General features: G+C 45.9%; 1 protein-coding gene across 2 annotated transcripts in view; it reads left to right on the plus strand.

Moving 5' to 3' along the window:
• The window catches only part of usp53b (ubiquitin specific peptidase 53b), a 60,341-nt gene that overhangs the window by 13,638 nt on the left and 25,780 nt on the right, over positions 1 to 20,923 (plus strand). For both annotated transcript variants that reach the window (XM_045214617.1, XM_045214618.1), the window contains exons 8-9: positions 9,725 to 9,830; positions 14,261 to 14,407. In XM_045214617.1, the coding sequence (XP_045070552.1) occupies positions 9,725 to 9,830; positions 14,261 to 14,407 (253 nt within the window). The remainder of the gene's footprint in view (positions 1 to 9,724; positions 9,831 to 14,260; positions 14,408 to 20,923) is intronic.

Raw genomic sequence — 20,923 nt, forward strand, 5'->3', positions numbered from 1 at the left:
CAAATCTGACCATAACTATATCCTCCTGATTCATGCTTACAAGCAAAAACTCAAACAGGAGGTACCAGTGATGCACTCAATACGGAAGTGGTCTGATGAAGCGGATGCTAAGCTACAGAACTGTTTTGCTAGCACAGACTGGAATATGTTCCGGGATTCATCCGATAACATTGAGGAGTTTACCACATCAGTCACTGGCTTCATTAATTATTGCATCGAAGGTATCGTCCCCACAGTGACCGTACGCACATATCCCAACCAAAAGCCATGGATTACAGATGACATCCGCACTGAGCTAAAGGCTAGAGCTGCCGCTTTCAAGGAGCGGGACACTAATCCGGACGCTTATAAGAAATCCCGCTAAGACCTTAGATGAACCATCAAACAGGCAAAACGTCAATACAGGACTAAGATCTAATCCTACTACGCCGGCACTGATGCTCGTCGGATGTGGCAGGGCTTGAAAACCATCACAAATTTCAAAGGGAAACCCAGCCGCGAGCTGCCCAGTGACACAAGCCTAGCAGATGAGCTAAATGCCTTCTATGCTCGCTTCAAGGCAAGCAACACTGAACCATGCATGAGAGCACCAATAGTTCTGGACAACTGTGTGGTCTCGCTCTCCGTAGCTGATGTGAGTAAGACCTTTAAACAGGTTAGCATTCACAAGGCCGCGGGCCAGACGGATTACCAGGACACGTACTCAGAGCATGCTCTGACCAGCTGGCGGGTGTTTTCACTGACATTTTCAACCTCCCCCTGACCCAGTCTGTAATAACTACATGTTTCAAGCATACCACCATATTCCCTGTGCCAAATAACGCCAAGATAACCTGTCTAAATGGCTATCGCCCTGTAGCACTCACATCTGTAGCCATGAAATGCTTTGAAAGGCTGGTCATGGCTCACATCAACACCATCATCCCAGACACCCTGGACCCACCCCAATTCGCATACCACCCCAACAAATCCACATACAGTGGGGAAAAAAGGATTTAGTCAGCCACTAATTGTGCAAGTTCTCCCACTTAAAAAGATGAGAGAGGCCTGTAATTTTCATCATAGGTACACGTCAACTATGACAGACAAAATGAGAAAATAAAATCCAAAAAATCACATTGTAGGATTTTTAATGAATTAATTTGCAAATTATGGTGGAAAATAAGTATTTGGTTAATAACAAAAGTTTCTCAATACACTTTGTTATATACCCTTTGTTGGCAATGACACAGGTCACACGTTTTCTGTAAGTCTTCACAAGGTTTTCACACACTTTTGCTGGTATTTTGGCCCATTGCTCCATGCAGATCTCCTCTAGAGCAGTGATGTTTTGGGGCTCTCGCTGGGCAACACGTACTTTCAACTCCCTCCAAAGATTTTCTATGGGGTTGAGATCTGGAGACTGGCTAGGCCACTCCAGGACCTTGAAATGCTTCTTACGAAGCCACTCCTTCGTTGCCCGGGTGGTGTGTTTGGGATCATTGTCATGCTGAAAGACCCAGCCACGTTTCATCTTCAATGCCCTTGCTGATGGAAGGAGGTTTTCACTCAAAATCTCACGATACATGGCCCCATTCATTCTTTCCTTTACACGGATCAGTCGTCCTGGTCCCTTTGCAGAAAAACTGCCCCAAAGCATGATGTTTCCACCCTCATGCTTCACAGTAGGTATGGTGTTCTTTGGATGCAACTCAGCATTCTTTGTCCTCCAAACACGACGAGTTGAGTTTTTACCAAAAAGTTATATTTTGGGTTCATCTGACCATATGATATTCTCCCAATCCTCTTCTGGATCATCCAAATGCACTCTAGCAAACTTCAGACGGGCCTGGACATGTACTGGCTTAAGCAGGGGGACACGTCTGGCACTGCAGGATTTGAGTCCCTGTCGGCGTAGTGTGTTACTGATGGTAGGCTTTGTTACTTTGGTCCCAGCTCTCTGCAGGTCATTCACTAGGTCCCCCCGTGTGGTTCTGGGATTTTTGCTCACCGTTCTTGTGATCATTTTGACCCCACAGGGTGAGATCTTGCGTGGAGCCCCAGATCGAGGGAGATTATCAGTGGTCTTGTATGTCTTCCATTTCCTAATAATTGCTCCCACAGTTGATTTCTTCAAACCAAGCTGCTTACCTATTGCAGATTCAGTCTTCCCAGCCTGGTGCAGGTCTACAATTTTGTTTCTGGTGTCCTTTGACAGCTCTTTGGTCTTGGCCATAGTGGAGTTTGCAGTGTGACTGTTTGAGGTTGTGGACAGGTGTCTTTTATACTGATAACAAGTTCAAACAGGTGCCATTAATACAGGTAACGAGTGGAGGACAGAGGAGCCTCTTAAGAAGAAGTTACAGGTCTGTGAGAGCCAGAAATCATGCTTGTTTGTAGGTGACCAAATACTTATTTTCCACCATCATTTGCAAATAAATTCATAAAAAATCCTACAATGTGATTTTCTGGATTTCTTTTCCTCAATTTGTCTGTCATAGTTGACGTGTACCTATGATGAGAATTACAGGCCTCTCTCATCTTTTTAAGTGGGAGAACTTGCACAATTGGTGGCTGACTAAATACTTTTTTTCCCCACTGTATGACGCAATCTCTATTGCATTCCACACTGCCTTCTCCCACCTGGAAAAGAGGAACAACTATTTGAGAATGCTGTTCATTTACTTCAGCTCAGCGTTCAACACCATAGTACCCTCAAAGCTCATCACTAAGCTCAGGACCCTGGGAATGAACACCTTCGTCTGCAACTGGATTGTGTATAATGGCGCCGGAGAAGATGGCTGCCGTTTTACAGCCCTCTAACCAATTCTACTATTATGTGTGTTTTTTGGCGTTATTTGTAATTTATTCTGTACATAATGTTTCTGCCACCGTCTGTTATGACCAAATAGAGCTTCTGGATATCAGGACAGCGATTACTCACCTCGTATTGGACAAATATTTTTTCTTCAACGAGTCGGACGCAAAGGATATCCTACAGACACCCAACAAGGCCCAAATTCCCATCATTCGCATGAGAAAGAGACGGAGATATCGTGGACGTAGGTCGGGGTGCCTTGTAAGGATCCGACGGCGAGCGAGTAAACTGCCTCTTCCATCAATCCTATTAGCCAATGTTCAATCATTTGAAAATAAGGTAGACGACCTAGGATTACGGTTATCCTACCAACGGGACATTCAAAACAGTAATATCTTATGTTTCACCGAGTCGTGGCTGAACGACGATATTGATAACATACAGCTGGCGGGATATGCGCTACATCGTCAGGATAGAACGACTCCGGTAAGACAAGGGGTGGCGGTCTGTGTATATTTGTAAACAACAGCTGGTGCAAAAAATCTAATATTAACTCCTAGGGCTTAGTGGTCACATACGTGGACAGCACTTTTTAGCTCTTATGTCCACAATTGTGTAGAAGTTCTGTCATATTTCATGGCTTATTCTGATTTAGATATTTATAAAAGCCTTGTATATTTGTCATGACATGCAAATTTGAAAAAAAACTAGCAACTTTGTAGGTCGCTAAACATGAAGTACACGTAAGTGTACTTATGGACTGAGGCTCCTCGAAACAGCTAATATGCTTGTAAACATGCACACACGTAAAATGGGAAAAAAGCTAGCTCTGATGCAGCTAAAAAGCTGTACATGGTCCCAATGAAATAAATAACAATTAAATCACTAAATACATACATACATACTTAAATTAGTTGTGTTGAAAATGTTAGCCTAATGCAATTCGGACCATGAATCCACATATGTGGACATCATTTTTCTCTAAAAGTACATCATATCAAAAGATGATACTTAGTTTTTATTCTAATTAGGTTCCAATAAGCCCAAATAGCAAAGAGAAATAAAAAATGCATGTAAAAAAACAGCTTGGGCCTTAAGAGGCTAAGGAAGCCTCAAGGTTTTGCTCGCCTGAGGTAGAGTATCTCATGATAAGCTGTAGACCACACTATTTACTAAGAGAGTTTTCTTCTATATTATTCGTAGCTGTCTATATACCACCACAAACCAATGCTGGCACTAAGACTGCACTCAATGAGCTGTATAAGCCCATAAGTATACAGGAAAACGCTCATCCAGAGGCAGCGCTCCTACTGGCCGGGGACTTTAATGCAGGGAAACTTAAATCTGTTCTACCTAATTTCTACCAGCATGGTAAATGTGCAACCAGAGGAAAAAAAAATCTAGACCACCTTTACTCCACACACAGAGACGCATACAAAGCTCTCCCTCGCCCTCCATTTGGCAAATCTGACCATAACTCTATCCTCCTGATTCCTGCTTATAAGCAAAAACTAAAGCAGGAAGCACCAGTGACTCGGTTAATAAAAAAGTGGTCAGATGACGCAGATGCTAAGCTACAGGACTTTTTTGCTAGCACAGACTGGAATATGTTCTGGGATTCTTCTGGTGGCATTGAGGAGTACACCACATCAGTCACTGGCTTCATCAATAAGTGCATTGATGACGTCGTCCCCACAGTGAATGTACGTACATACCCCAACCAGAAGCCATGGATTACAGGCAACATCCTCACTGAGCTAAAGGGTAAAGCTGCCGCTTTCTCTAACCCGGAAGCTTATAAGAAATGCCGCTATGCCCTCTGACGAACCATCAAACAGGCAAAGAGTCAATACAGGACTAAGATTGAATCGTACTACAGCGGCTCTGATGCTCGTCGGATGTGGCAGGGCTTGAAAACTATTACAGACTACAAAGGGAAGCACAGCCGCGAGCTGCCCAGTGACACAAGCCTACCAGATGAGATAAATCACTTCTATGCTCACTTCGAGGCAAGCAACACTGAAGCATGCATGAGAGCACCAGCTATTCCCGATGAATATGTGATCACACTCTCCGTAGCCGATGTGAGTAAGACTTTTAAGCAGGTCAACATTCACAAGGCCGCAGGGCCAGACGGATTACCAGGACGTGTACTCCGAGCATGTGCTGACCAACTGGCAAGTGTCTTCACTGACATTTTCAACATGTCCCTAACTGAGTCTGTAATACCAACATGTTTCAAGCAGACCACCATAGTCCCTGTGCCCAAGGACACTAAGATAACCTGCCTAAATGACTACCGACCCGTAGCACTCACATCTGTAGCCATGAAGTGCTTTGAAAGGCTGGTCATGGCTCACATCAACACCATTATCCCAGAAACCCTAGACCCACTCCAATTTGCATACCGCCCCAACAGATCCACTGATGATGCAATCTCTATTGCACTCCACACTGCCCTTTCCCACCTGGACAAGAGGAACACCTACGTGAGAATGCTATTCATTGACTACAGCTCAGCGATCAACACCATAGTGCCCTCAAAGCTCATCACTAAGCTAAGGATCCTGGGACTTGTGTTTACACCCCTCTGCAACTGGATCCTGGACTTCCTGACGAGCCGCCCCCCAGGTAGTAAGGGTAGGTAACAACACATCTGCCATGCTGATCCTCAACACGGGGGCCCCTTAGGGGTGTGTGCTCAGTCCCCTCCTGTACTCCCTGTTCACCCATGACTGCATGGGTGAACTCCAACATCTTCATTAAGTTTGCCGACGACACAACAGTGGTAGGCCTGATCACCGACAACGATGAGACAGCCTATAGGAGGAGGTCAGAGACCTGGCCATGTGGTGCCAGGATAACAACATCTCCCTCAACGAGATCAAGACAAAGGAGATGATTGTGGACTACAGGAAAAAAAAAGAGGACTGAGCACACCCCCACTCTCATCGATGGGGCTGTAGTGGAACAGGTTGAGAGCTTCAAGTTCCTTGGTGTCCACATCACCAACGAACTATCATGGTCCAAACACACTAAGACAGTCGTGAAGAGGGCACGACAAAGCCTATTCCCCCTCAGGAGACTGAAAACATTTGGCATGTGTCCTCAGATCCTCAAAAAACTCTACAGCTGCACCATCGAGAGCATCCTGACTGGTTGCATCACCGCCTGGTATGGCAACTACTCTGCCTCTGACCGCAAGGCACTACAGAGGGTAGTGCGTACGGCCCAGTACATCACTGGGGCCAAGCTGCTTCCTGCCATCCAGGACCTCTATACCAGGCGGTGTCAAAGGAAGGCCCTCAAAATTGTCAAAGACTCCAGCCACCCTAGTCATAGACTGTTCTCTCTGCTACCGTACGGCAAGCGGTACCAGAGCGCCAAGTCTAGGCTTCTCAACAGCTTCTACCCCCAAGACATAAAACTCCTGAACAGCTAATCATGGCTACCTGGACAATTTGCACTGCCTTTTTTACTCTGCTGCTACTCTGTTTATTATTTATGCATAGTCACTTTAACTCTACCCACATGTACATATTACCTCAATTACCTCGACTAGCCGGTGCCCCCGCACATTGACTCTGCACCGGTACCCCCCTGTATATAGCCTCCCTACTGTTATTTTATTTTACTGCTGCTCTTTAGTTATTTGCTTTTTCTTTTTGTTTATTTTTTTGCTTCACAATTTTTTTTTTTTATGTTTACTTTGCATTGTTGGTTAAGGCCTTGTAAGTAAGCATTTCACTGTAATGTCTACACCTGTTGTATCCGGCGCATGTGGCAAATACAATTTGCTTTGATTTGATTTGATTTGGATCCTGGACTTCCTGACAGGCATCTCCCAGGTGGTGAGGGTAGGCAACAACACATCCGCCATGCCGGCCCCTTAACACAGGGCCCCTCAGTGGTGAGTACTTAGTCCACTGCTGTACTCCCTGTTCACCCATAACACCATCATTAAGTTTGCTGATGACACGACGGTGGTAGGCCTGATCACTGATGACGATGAGACCACCTATAGAGAGGAGGTCTGTGACCTGGCAGTGTGGTGCCAGGACAACAACCTCTCCCTCAACATCAGCAGGACAAACAAGCTGATCGTGGACCACAGGAAATGGAGGGCATGTGGTGGAACGGGTTGAGAGCTTCAAGTTCCTTGTTGTCCAAATCACTAAGAAATTAACATGGTCCTTACACACCAACACAGTCGTGAAGAAGCCACGACAAGGCCTCTTCTCCCTCAGGAGGATGAAAAATGTGGTATGGGCCCTCAAATCATGGGGCCGAGCTCCCTGCCATCCAGGACCTCTATACCAGGCGGTGTCAGAAGAAGGCCCTAAAAATTAACAAAAACACCAACCACCCAAGTCATAGACTTTTCTCTCTGCTACCGCACGGCAAGCAGTACCGATGCACCCAGTCTGGACCGTAAACAGGACCGTAAACAGCTTCTACACCCAAGCCATAAGACTACTAAGTAGTTAAACAAATAGCTACCCGGACTATCTGCATTGACCTTCTTTGTACTAACTCTTCTAACTCTTTTGACTCATCACATACGCTGTTGCCACTGTTTATAATCTATCCTGATGCCTAGTCAATTTACCCCTACCTATAGCTACATACACTACATGACCAAATGTATGTGGACACCTGCTTGTCGAACATCTCATTCCAAAATCATGGGCATTTATATGGAGTTGGTCCCGCCTTTGCTGCTATAACAACCTCCACTCTTCTGGGAAGGCTTTCCACTAGATGTTGGAACATTGCTGCAGGGACTTGCTTCCATTCTGCCACAAGAGCATTAGTGAGGTCGGGCACTGATGTTGGTCGATTAGGCCTTGCTCTCAGTCGGCATACAAATTCATCCCAAAGGTGTTTTTTGGAGTTGAGGTCAGGGCTCTGTGCAGGCCAGTCAAGTTCTTCCACACTGATCTCGACAAACCATTTCTGTATGACCTCACTTTGTGCATGGGGCCCATTGTCATGCTGAAACAGGAAAGGGCCTTCTCCAAACTGTTGCCACAAAGTTGGAAGCACAGAATCTTCTAGAATGTCATTGTATGCTGTAGCGTTAAGATTTCCCTTCCCTGGAACTAAGGAGCCTAGCCCGAACCATGAAAAACAGCCACAACCATTATTCCTCCTCCACCAAACTTTACAATTGGCACCATGCATTTGGGCAGGTAGCGTTCTCCTGGCATCCGCCAAACCCAAATTTGTCATTCGGACTGCCAGATGGTGAAGTGTGATTAATCACTCCAGAGAACGCGTTTCCACTGCTCCAGAGTCCAATGGTGGCAAGCTTTACACCATTCCAGCCAATGCTTGACATTGCGCATGGTGATCTTAGGCTTGTGTGCGGCTGCTCCCGACGAACAGTTATTGTGCCGAACAGTTATTGTGCTGACGTTGCTTCCAGAGGCAGTTTGGAACTCAGTAGTGAGTGTTACAACCGAGGACAGACGGTTTTTTACGCGCTACGCGCTTCAGCACTCGCCGGTCCCGTTCTGTGGGCTTGTGTGACCTAACACTTTGCGGCTGAGCCGTTGTTGCTCCTAGACGTTTCTACTTCACAGTATCAGCACCTACAGTTGACCGGGGCAGCTCTAGCAGGGCAGAAATTTGATGAAGTGACTTGATGGAAAGGTGACATCCTATGACGGTGCCACGTTGAAAGTCACTGAGCTCTTCAGTAATGCCATTCTACTGCCAATGTTTGTCTATGGAGATTGCATGGCTGTGTGCTCGACTTTATACACCTGTCAGCAACGGGTGTAGCTGAAATAGCGAATCCAGTAATTTGAAGGGGTGTTCGCATACTTTGTATATATAGTGTATCTACTTCAATTACCTCGTACCCCTGCACATCGAAAGCCTCAATTTGTCGGGCATGGACTGAAAGGTGTCGAAAGTGTTCCACATTGATGCTGGGCCATGTTGACTCCAATGCTTCCCACAGTTGTGTCAAGTTGCCTGGATGTCCTTTGGGTGGTGGACCGTTCTTGATACACACGGGAAACTGTTGAGTGTAAAAAACCCAGCAGCGTTGCAGTTCTTGACACACTCAAACCGATGCGCCTGGCAACTACTACCATACCCCGTTCAAATGCACTTAAATATTTTGTATTGCCCATTCACCCTCTGAATGGCACACATACACAATCCATGTCTCAATTGTCTCAAGGCTTAAAAATTCTTCTTTAACCTGGCTCATCCCCTTCAGCTACACTGATTGAAGTGGATTTAACAGGTGACATCAATAAGCGATCATAGCTTTCACCTGTATTCACCTGGTTAGTCTATGTCATGGAAAGAGCAGGGGTTCCTAATGTTTTGTTCACTCAGTGTATAGCCAAGTTATCGTTACTCATTGTGTATTTTTCCTTGTGTTATTATTTTTCTATATTTTTCTCTCTGCATTGTTGGGAAGAGCCCGTACGTAAGCATTTCACTGTTAGTCTAAACCTGTTGTTTACAAAGCATGCCACAAATATTTGATTTGAATTGACTTGGCAACATATTACAGTGCATTCTATGATAACTAAAATAATGTGAATGCCTTGTACCAGGTGTGTAAGCACAGCTAGTAATAGAATGGACCTACTGCTCTAGTAGGTCGTCCCACAAAACTTTTAGTGACAAAGTACTCCAACTGCACAATGCTATTATAACTGTATAACTGTATAACTTGTGTGTAAGTACAGTGTGTCAGTATGGTGTAATAACTTTACTGTAACTGTACTGTATTTACAGAAATAAAGGGCAGTAAGGCACTAATGTAAAGTGTGACCGTGCTAGCCTGTTAAGGGGTCACTACATACGTTGTTCCACTTCCACTTGCTGTTAGTTTTGGATAAGGCTTATGTGATTTACAGTGCAGAAGGACATCCCTCATATCCAGTCCCCTCTGTGTCCCAGCCAACAGGTGGACCGCGTCCTAGGAAAGAACGACAGGCTCCGGTCGGACATGTTTGGGGAATTGCTGCAGACAGCAAACACCATTGGTGACCTACGGAACTGTCCGGTATGTTGCTTGCTCATTTTCATTGTGATCCATAATACGCACAGCCAGACCTGGGTTCAAATACTATTTATAATCTTTCAAATACTTTTAGCATTTGCTCTAGCCTGCCTGGAGTGTCAGGTGGGCAGTGTTGGCAAGTTTGAGACTTTTCTATTGGTTCCATTGCACCAGACAAGCTCAATCAAACACAGCTAAAGTCTTTGAAATTATTTTAGATAGTATTTGAACCCAGGTCTGCACACAGCATGGTAGTGGGTACACGATGTTGTTTGATATTTGGTAGTTCTGATTTCATTATTTAATACTTCAATATAATTAAAATTACTGTTAGTCAGGTCATGTTGTGGAGGGTGATTGTCCTTTTTGAACTGTGTGAAAGTCCCTTACTGTAGCAATGTTCATGATGCTTGTTTGTTTCTAAATCACTGTCATCTTCTGAATACGGAAAGGATCTAGCGATGAATGGATTCTACCAGCTATTTTATCAGTATCAAAAACATTCTGTGATTTAATACCTATAGGAAACATCTTCACAGTAAATGCTACTCTGTAAATAATACAATACTTTTTTATTGAACTGAACCCTTAACATATGACCATCAGAACAATATATTATAGCTACCTGCAGTATCCCAAAGCAAGTGAATGCAGATCCAGACAGTATTTTATTAAAACCCGCATTGAGCTGATTTCTACTGTCTGTATTCTGCTATGTGACATTATGATGGAACAGGCCTGAACGAGAGGCTGCCAGACTAGTGTTAGGGATATAAATAGCAGTTAAGGCTTATCCACAGTTGCTCTCTCATCTCGATTGGCTAGCGCCGGTCTACCACTTCAATGTGCGTCAGCCCTGGTGCAAGTGCTTTGTTCCATTAACCCTTTCTACTGTTCCTGGATCAAAAAATCATATCACACAGGATTATTAAAGCTAGATATTAAAGCGATTTTCTTTATTTTCTGTAATGAAAGTTGTATTACATGTTTCACATTAACAACATTAAGAATAATTTAAGAAAAATGTGTACAGAAATAATGCAAGAACTTACAAGTACAGGTCTGAAATGTTTTCAGTTTTAAGAAGTCATTGTAGTTAAAATAACATACAGTAATGCTCACTATTGATAACAGTATAATTTCAGGGTAGTGTAAATTAAGTTAACGGCATAGGCCAAGCACATCCAAAATCAAATAGTTAGAATAACTCCACGTAATAAAGCATTTATAAAGTATTAGTAAATAGTTTATTCATCATTTATTCATCATTACTCCATTTAAAATATGTTTAAGGTAGGTCCTTATAAACCATTTACTAATCATTAGTTAAGTCTTTTTGCGTGGCCTCATTTAGTGTGGGCTATTTATACTTTGGAAATACTTCATAAATATTTTGAGTTACCAGTGTAATTTCTCACAAAAAGATGGCCATTGGTAGACATTCCAGCAGTACCTGATGCTCCTCAAGGTCTCAAAATGGTCCCTAGAACATATCAATGGTTAAACAATAAGCACACAATACAGAGGATCTTTAAGAAAATATATAGACAATTTTATTCTCAGAAACTGTTGTCAAACAACTGATGCAAGGGCTTGAGGAAGAGTTGTAATGGGAATGTTTTGCTTATGCTGTCAACCTTGCGAATGCAAAATAATCAAACACTGTGTCATACAGCAATTTTTCTTTCTTCATTACTACTGATATGTGATTGAGGTAGAAATGTTACATGTATGATTTGCAGGTAGAAATGTTACATGTATAAAATTAGCGGAAGAAGGGCAGTCAATCACACCCATATGGACCAAGAACTTAATCACGCAGTTGACCAAATTACACAAGGTTCTAGTTCTGGGTTAGCTGACTGTCTAAAGGAGTGACTGCAATCCACACTTTGGTTTTGGTAGAAAAGTCACTGCCAAAAAACACATATGTTAGCATTTTCGTTAACAGTGTGACTGTTTTAGAATAACATTTTCAATATATTTTCTTAAAGTTCCTCTGTGTTGTTTGCTTATTGTTTAACCATTGATATATTCTAGGGGCCATTTTGAGACCTTAAGGAGGTACTGCTAGAATATCTACCAATGGCATGTCCTGTGATAAATTACACTGGTCACTCAAAACATTTATAAAGTATTTATAAACTATACAGTACCAGTCAAAGGTTTGGACACACCTACTCATTCCAGGGTTTTTCTTTATTATTCATATTTTCTACATTGTAGAATAATAGTGAAGACATCAAAACTATGAAATAACACATATGGAATCATGTAGTAACTTTGATGAGTGTGATGGAAAGGAGTCAGGCGCAGGAGGGTAATCACCGAATACAGAGTTTATTCCTTCGTTACACAAAATATGCTGGAATAGCGACAAACGAAACAGGCACAGGGGAAACTATCTACCCTGGCAATACACTGTAACGGTATCTCCAACAATACATAGGCACAGGGGAAATATCTACCCTGGCAACAAAAATGGTACGACCAGCTCCACCGAGCTACACTACTCTCACATACAAACAATCACCCACAAGGACAAGGGGGCAGAGGGAACACTTATACGAGGACTAATGAGGGGATTAGAACCAGGTGTGTGTGATTGACAAGACAAGACAAATGTGATGACAATTGGGGCGGCAGTGGTTAGTGAGCCAGTGACGACGAACGCCGAAGCCTGCCCGAACAAGGAGGGGAGGCAGCTCGGCGGAAGTCGTGACAGTAACCAAAAAAAGTGTTTAACAAATCAAAATGTATTTTATATTTAAGTAGCCACCTTTTGCCTTGATGACAGCTTTGCACACTCTTGGCATTCTCTCAACCAGCTTCATGAGGTAGTCACCTGGAATGCATTTCAATTAACAGGTGTGCCTTGTAAAAAGTTAATTTGTGGAATTTATTTCCTTCTTAATGCGTTTGAGCCCATCAGTTGTGTTGTGACAAGGTAGGGGTGGTATACAGAAGATAACCCTATTTGGTAAAAGACCAAGTCCATATTATGGCAAGAAAAGCTCCAATTATCAAAGAGAAACGACAGTCCATCATTACGCTATGATGAAACTGGCTCTCATGAAAGGAAGACCCAGAGTTACCTCTGCTGCAGAGGATAAGTTCATTAGTTAACTGTTACACCTCAGATTGCAGCCCAAATAAATGCTTCACAGAGTTCATGTAAAAGACACATCTCAACATCAACTGTTCAGAGGAGACTGCGTGAATCAGGCATTCATGGTCGAATTGCTGCAAAAAAAACACTACTAAAGGACACCAATAAGAAGAAGAGACTTGCTTGTGCCAAGTCCAAATTTGAGATTTTTGGTTCCAACCGCAGGGACTTTGTGAGACACAGAGTAGGTGAACGGATGATCTCTGCATGTGTGGTTCCCACCGTGAAGCATAGAGGAGGAGGTGTGATGGTGTGGGGGTGCTTTGCTGGTGACACTGTTGGTGATTTATTTAGAATTCAAGGCACACTTAACCAGCATGGCTACCATAGCATTCTGCAGCAATACGCCATCCCATCCAGGTTTGCACTTAGTGGGACTATAATTTGTTTTTCAACAGGACAATGACCCAACACACCTTCAGGCTGTGTAAGGGCTATTTGACCAAGAAGGAGAGTGATGGAGTGCTGCATCAGACGACCTGGCCTCCACAATCACCCGACCTCAACCCAATTGAGATGGTTTGGGATGAGTCGGACCACAGAGTGAAGGAAAATCAGCCAAGAAGTGCTCAGCATATGTGGGAACTCCTTCTAGACTGTTGGAAATGCATTCCAGGTGAAGCTGGTTGAGAGAATGCCAAGTATGTGCAAAGCTGTCATCAAGGCAAAGGGTGGCTACTTCGAAGAATCAAAATCTAAAATATATTTTGATTAGTTAAAAAAAAAAATTGTTACTACATGATTCCATATATGTTATTTCATAGTTTTGATGTCTTCACTATTATTCTACAATGTAGAAAATAGTAAAAAAAAAAAAAAAAACTTTAATGAGTAGGTGTGTCCAAACTTTCGACTGGTACTGTATATAGCCCGCACTTTAGATGAGGCCACACAAAAATACTTAACTAACGATTAGTAAATGATTTATAAGGTCCTATATTAAACATCTTATGATACAATATTAAATACTTTAAAAGTTGTTTATAAATGTGTGAATCACTAGGTTACTAACATTTACAAATGTGGGAGTAATGATTCATAAATTAAGAAACTATTTACTAATCCATTATAAATGCTTTATTACGTGGAGTTATTATAAAGCGCTACCATAGTTCTGTATATATTATAGTTTATGATTCCCATAAGATGCAACATTTTTCATGGCAAAGTTGACCAGGTTTCTGGAATAAAATACATAGATTTATATATAGATTTCTGTTTTTAATTATCTCTCCTGGATGATAGTTTCTCATCTTCTTTGCAGAGCAACTGTGGCCAGAGCATCAAGATCCGTCGGGTTCTCATGAACTGCCCAGAGATTGTCACCATTGGCTTTGTGTGGGACGCAGAGCAGTCTGACCTTACAGAGGATGTGGTGAGGTCACTGGGTCCACATCTCAACCTCTCGGGGGTAAGAGTTAAAGATACACATTGGAAGTTTAGTCACTAATTGTTTACCTCAAATTATTTTAATAATAACAATAATAATAATAATAATAACAATATATACAGTATACCATTCAGCAGACTCTTTTATCCAAAGCAACTTAGTCATGCAGCAAACATTTTTGTATGGGTGGCCCCAGTATCAAGTTTCAGGAGAAGACCCAGATGCAGACAGTGTCGAAGTAACAAAAGTTTATTACAAAAACAGGGGGCAGGCAAACGACAGGTCAAGGGCAGGCAAAGGTCAGTAATCCAGATCAGACTCCAAAAGGTACAGAACGGCAGGCAGTCTCAGGGTCAGGGCAGGCAGAATGGTCAAAACCGGGAAAACTAGAAAACAGGAACTTGAGAAAGCCAGGACAAGGGGAAAAATGCTGGTAGGCTTGACGAAACATTACGAACTGGCAACAGACAAACAGAGAACACTGGTATAAATACACTGGGGATAATGGGGGAGATGGGCGACTCCTGGAGGGGGGTGGAGACAATCACAAAGACAGGTGAAACAGATCAGTGTGTGACACCCAGTGCAAAATTTGAACCCACAATCCTGGGCATTGCAAGCACCTGTCACGGTTTCGGCCGAGGCTGCTCCTCCTCCTTGTTCGGGCAGGCTTCGGCGGTCGTCGTCCCCGGAGTACTAGCTACCACCGTTCGATGTTTCATGTTTGTTTGGTTTTGTCTGTTTGTACACCTGTCCCTTGTTAGTGTTTGATTTTGTTTCCTATTTAGTTATCGTGTGTTGGGTCAGGTGTTATGTGTGATTATTATTGTCAGCTGTTGCTATTGATGGGTTTTCTCTCTCGTGTCGTTTGTATCGAGAGTCCGCACTGCGTGCGCCTTTTCTTGTTTTTTCGCACTGTTGTGTGTGTGCGTAATTTGTTCTTGCCTCCCGGTCGGGTTGGCTATTCACCTGTTTTGGATTACTAAAGTCTGTTGACGAACACCCTTGTTCCTGCGCTTGATTCTCTGCACCACATCCACACTCAGCGTTCTGACAGAATCACACAACACACTATGGAATCAGCAGGAGCAACCGCGCCAACGGATATTATGGAGGACCGTCTTCGTGGGCAGGAGGACAGGATCAACCAGATCGGTCACGCCCTGGATCGGGTGATGAACACTCTCCACCGATGGGAGAGCAGCGGGGTACCCACGCCCCCACCTACTGGACCATCCCCATCAGTCAGTCCTCCTGTCCCCCTTCCGGAACCCAGCGGGATTCGGCTCTCGCTCCCGAGGGCGTACGACGGCTCCGCTGCCGGGTGTCAAGGGTTCCTGCTGCAAGTGGAGCTCTACCTCGCCACCGTACACCCGGCGCCCTCGGGACACGAGAGCGTCTCCGCCCTCATCTCCTGTCTCACCGGCAAGGCGTTGGAGTGGGCCAACGCCGAATGGAGGAGAATAGACGCCGCTACTATTACCTATGCGGAGTTCTCCCGCCGCTTCCGTGCCGTGTTTGACCATCCACCAGAAGGGAAGGCGGCGGGGGAGCATCTGTTCTACCTCCGACAGGGGATGAGGAGCGCACAGGATTTTGCTTTGGAGTTCCGGACTCTAGCGGCAGATGCAGGGTGGAATGAGCGGGCCCTCATAGACCACTTCCGCTGCAGCCTCCGGGAGGACGTCCAGAGAGAGTTGGCGTGCAGGGATACCACGTTGTCGTTTGACCAACTGGTCGACATGGCCATTCGGCTGGACACCCTGCTCGCCACCCGTGGACGTCCCGGGTGGGGGGTTGCCCATTCCACCTTCCGGCACCTCCGAGCCGAGCCCTATGGAGCTCGGAGGTGCTGGCGCTAGAGAACGGAGGAGTAGGAACCCGAGGGGGGCCGTTCCCTGCACCAACTGTGGCCGTGGAGGGCACACCGCGGCTAGGTGTTGGGGAAGGTCCCCCGGTGGAGGTGAAGGCAGGCCACGCATTGGGGGAGTCCTCCCAGGTGAGTAGGCGCCCTACTTACCCAGAGCTTTCTGTCGTTCACATAACCTTGCCTGTTTGTTTCCCACAGGTTGCACCTCGTTCCCAGCATAAGGCGCTAGTAGATTCAGGCGCAGCTGGGAATTTTGTAAATCGCCAGTTCTGTGTAGAGTTAGGGATTCCTCTCCTTCCCGTTGATAAGCCTTTCCCTGTACATGCCCTAGATAGCCGTCCGTTAGGATCTGGGTTAATTAGGGAGGTCACAGCGCCCCTTAGGATGAAGACGCAGGGGGGGTCATGAGGAGACGATTCAGCTCTATCTGATTGACTCTCCTGCGTATCCGGTGGTGCTGGGACTTCCCTGGTTGGTTACCCATGATCCTACTATTTCGTGGCGAGAGAAAGCTCTTAAAGGGTGGTCTGTTCAGTGTGAGGGGCTATGTCTGGGTGTTTCCATAGGGGCGACCTCGGTGGAGAGTCCAAATCAAATGCCCGCACTGCATATTCCCCCCCGAGTATGAGGATTTGACACTGGTGTTTAGTAAGACAAGGGCGGCGCAGCTGCCGCCTCATAGACAGGGTGATTGTGCGATAGATCTCCAGTTAGGAGCAGCACTCCCGCGGAGCCATGTGTATCCCTTGTCTCAAGAGGAGAGGAAAGCGATGGAAACTTACATCGCCGAGTCTCTGAGACAGGGATACATACGGGCCTCCACTTCGCCCGCTTCCTCAAGCTTCTTTTTTGTGAAGAAAAAGGATGGAGGTTTGCGCCCGTGTATTGATTACCGCGGTCTCAATCAGATTACGGTGAAGTACAGTTATCCACTTCCTCTGATTGCGACTATGACGGAGTCATTACACGGTGCTCAGTTCTTCACAAAATTGGATCTCAGGAGCGCATATAACTTGGTGCGCATTAGACAGGGCGATGAATGGAAGACAGCATTTAGCACGACCTCCGGTCATTACGAGTATCTCGTCATGCCATATGGGTTAATGAATGCTCCCTCAGTCTTCCAATCCTTTGTAGATGAGATTTTCCGGGACATGCAGGGGCAGGGAGTAGTCGTGTACATAGACGATATTCTGGTGTACAGTTCTACCCGAGCTGAGCATGTAGCCCTGGTGCGCCGAGTGTTGAGGAGACTGTTGGAGCATGACCTATATGTCAAGGCAGAGAAATGCCTGTTCTTTCAGAAGTCGGTCTCCTTTTTGGGTTATCAGTTGTCTGCGTCAGGGGTGAAGATGGAGGTTGACCGGGTGTCAGCTGTGCGTAATTGGCAAACCCCAACCACTGTGAAAGAGGTGCAACAGTTCTTGGGTTTTGCGAATTATTACCGGAGGTTTATCCGGGGTTTTGGACAGGTGGCAGCTCCCATAACGTCTCTGTTGAAGGGGGGTCCGGTGCGCTTGCGGTGGTCAGCTGAGGCGGACAGGGCTTTTGGGAGACTGAAGGACCTGTTTACCTCAGCGCCGGTGTTGGCGCATCCGGATCCCGCTTTACCATTCAAGGTAGAGGTAGACGCGTCCGAGGCCGGTATTGGGGCCGTCCTCTCACAATGGTCTGGCACACCACCTAAGCTCCGCCCCTGTGCCTTTTATTCTAAGAAGCTCAGTCCGGCGGAGCGGAATTATGACGTAGGGGACAGGGAGCTGTTAGCCGTGGTACAGGCCCTAAAGGTGTGGAGGCATTGGCTTGAGGGGGCTCAACACCCTTTCCTCATTTTGACGGACCACCGTAACCTGGAGTACATCCGGGCAGCTAGGAGACTGAATCCTCGCCAGGCCCGCTGGACTATGTTTCTAGCCCGGTTTGTGTTTAAAATCACTTACATCCCTGGGTCCCAGAACGGGAAGGCAGATGCCCTGTCTCGGCGGTATGACACGGAGGAGAGGTCCGTTGAGCCCACTCCCATACTACCAAAGTCTTGTCTGGTGGCACCGGTGGTATGGGAGGTCGATGCAGAGATCGAGCGGTCGTTACGCATCGACCCAAGTCCTCCACAGTGTCCAGTGGGTCGGACGTACGTTCCGCTCGAGGTACGCGATCGCCTCATTTATTGGGCTCATACGTCCCCCTCCTCTGGACATCCAGGTATCGGCCGGACAGTTCACTGCCTTAGCACTAAGTACTGGTGGCCAACGTTAGCCAGGGATGTGAGGGTTTATGTCTCCTCCTGTTCGGTGTGTGCACAGTGTAAGGCGCCCAGACATTTGCCCAGGGGTAAGCTACAACCCCTGCCCGTTCCACAACGACCCTGGTCCCACCTCTCGGTGGACTTTGTTACAGACCTTCCCCCCTCACAGGGGAATACTACCATCCTGGTCGTTGTGGATCGGTTCTCGAAGGCCTGTCGTCTCCTTCCCATGCCGGGTCTCCCTACTGCCCTACAGACCGCTGAGGCTCTGTTTACCCATGTCTTCCGGCATTACGGGGTACCCGAGGATATAGTGTCTGATCGAGGCCCCCAGTTCACCTCCAGAGTGTGGAGAGCCTTTATGGAACAGTTGGGGGTTTCGGTGAGCCTTACCTCGGGTTACCACCCGGAGAGTAATGGGTAGGTTGAACGTGTCAACCAGGATGTGGGTAGGTTTCTGAGGTCTTATTGCCGGCCGGAGGAGTGGGCGAGATACGTTCCGTGGGCCGAGATGGCGCAGAACTCTCTCCGCCACTCCTCCACCCAACTAACCCCTTTCCAGTGTGTGTTAGGGTACCAGCCGGTTCTGGCACCTTGGCACGAGAGCCAGATCGAGGCTCCTGCGGTGGATGAGTGGGTGCGGCGCTCGGAGGAGACATGGAACGCTGCCCACGTCCATCTGCAGCGGGCCATCTGTCGGCATAAGACGAGCGCCGATCTCCACCGCAGTGAGGGGCCTGTATACGCACCTGGAGATCGAGTCTGGCTCTCGACCAGAAACCTGCCCCTCCGCCTGCCCTGCTGGAAGCTGGGTCGGCGGTTTGTGGGGCCATTCAAAGTCCTGAGGAGGTTGAACGAGGTGTGTTACAGGTTAGAACTGCCTATGGATTATAGGAATATTAACCCCTCGTTCCATGTGTCTCTCCTCAGGCCGGTGGTAGCTGGTCCACTCCAGGATTATGAGATAGAGGAGATTCCTCCGCCCCCGTTGGACATCGAGGGGGCTCCGGCGTACACTGTGAGGTCCATCCTTGATTCGAGACGCCGGATGGGGGGTCTCCAATATCTCGTGGAGTGGGACGGGTACGGCCCGGAGGAGCGGTGCTGGGTGCCGAGGAGGGACATATTAGACCTGTCCCTGCTGACCGAGTTCCATCGGGGTCATCCTACGCGCCCTGCTCCGCGTCGTCTTGGTCGTCCCCGAGGCCGGGATCGGCGCACGGCTGGAGCCGCGCGTCAAGGGGGGGGTACTGTCACGGTTTCGGCCGAGGCTGCTCCTCCTCCTTGTTCGGGCAGGCTTCGGCGGTCGTCGTCCCCGGAGTACTAGCTACCACCGTTCGATGTTTCATGTTTGTTTGGTTTTGTCTGTTTGTACACCTGTCCCTTGTTAGTGTTTGATTTTGTTTCCTATTTAGTTATCGTGTGTTGGGTCAGGTGTTATGTGTGATTATTATTGTCAGCTGTTGCTATTGATGGGTTTTCTCTCTCGTGTCGTTTGTATCGAGAGTCCGCACTGCGTGCGCCTTTTCTTGTTTTTTCGCACTGTTGTGTGTGTGCGTAATTTGTTCTTGCCTCCCGGTCGGGTTGGCTATTCACCTGTTTTGGATTACTAAAGTCTGTTGACGAACACCCTTGTTCCTGCGCTTGATTCCCTGCACCACATCCACACTCAGCGTTCTGACAGCACCATGATCTACCAACTGACCCACACAGCACCCCAATCCCATTCAACCACACAATGCTTCATTTTACAATATTTTTTACTGTTACAATATAAGCTTTTTCTCATAGGTGTCCAATTATGTAATTTCTGCACAATATTTTATTCCATTTAGTGGACCCTTTTGGTTTCAAAAGCACCCCCAGAGGCAAATCTTCAGTATATTATCTTTAAAAGCTCAATCTGTAAGATTTTCAGTTTCTCATTTTAACTGCTAAAATAAAGTAGCTAAGTCTCCATTTTGAGGACTGCAACTTTAAAATTCAGATCTTATCTTATCATGAAAGAAAACAAACAACACCAAATCAAATATTTGCATATATGTGAGATATTACTCAATTGCTTGTTTTCAACATATGATAACAAGAGATAAACAAATCAGGAAAAGCTGACAGCAGTTTCTGTGTAACTACAATGTTGTTACTACAGTTATTACTGTGTAATTACAGGTATTGGGGCAACTTTAGGTGTAGTGTTTTAACAGGTATAACAGATGTAAGTTATATGTTACAATGTGTGCCTACACTATAATTACACTGCCTGCACCTGCCTATGTAAGTACCATGTAAATACATACTGTAGGTGTTAGGGACACTTATTGTAAAACGTCACCTTGATATTATTCGTACATTCGAGAATTGATTCATGCCACAATCAGGTATAACAATTGTTAGTAGTATGTAGCAATATGTAATGGAAATT

Source organism: Coregonus clupeaformis, unplaced genomic scaffold, assembly GCF_020615455.1.
Source record: "Coregonus clupeaformis isolate EN_2021a unplaced genomic scaffold, ASM2061545v1 scaf0287, whole genome shotgun sequence".
Taxonomy (NCBI): Eukaryota; Metazoa; Chordata; class Actinopteri; order Salmoniformes; family Salmonidae; genus Coregonus; species Coregonus clupeaformis.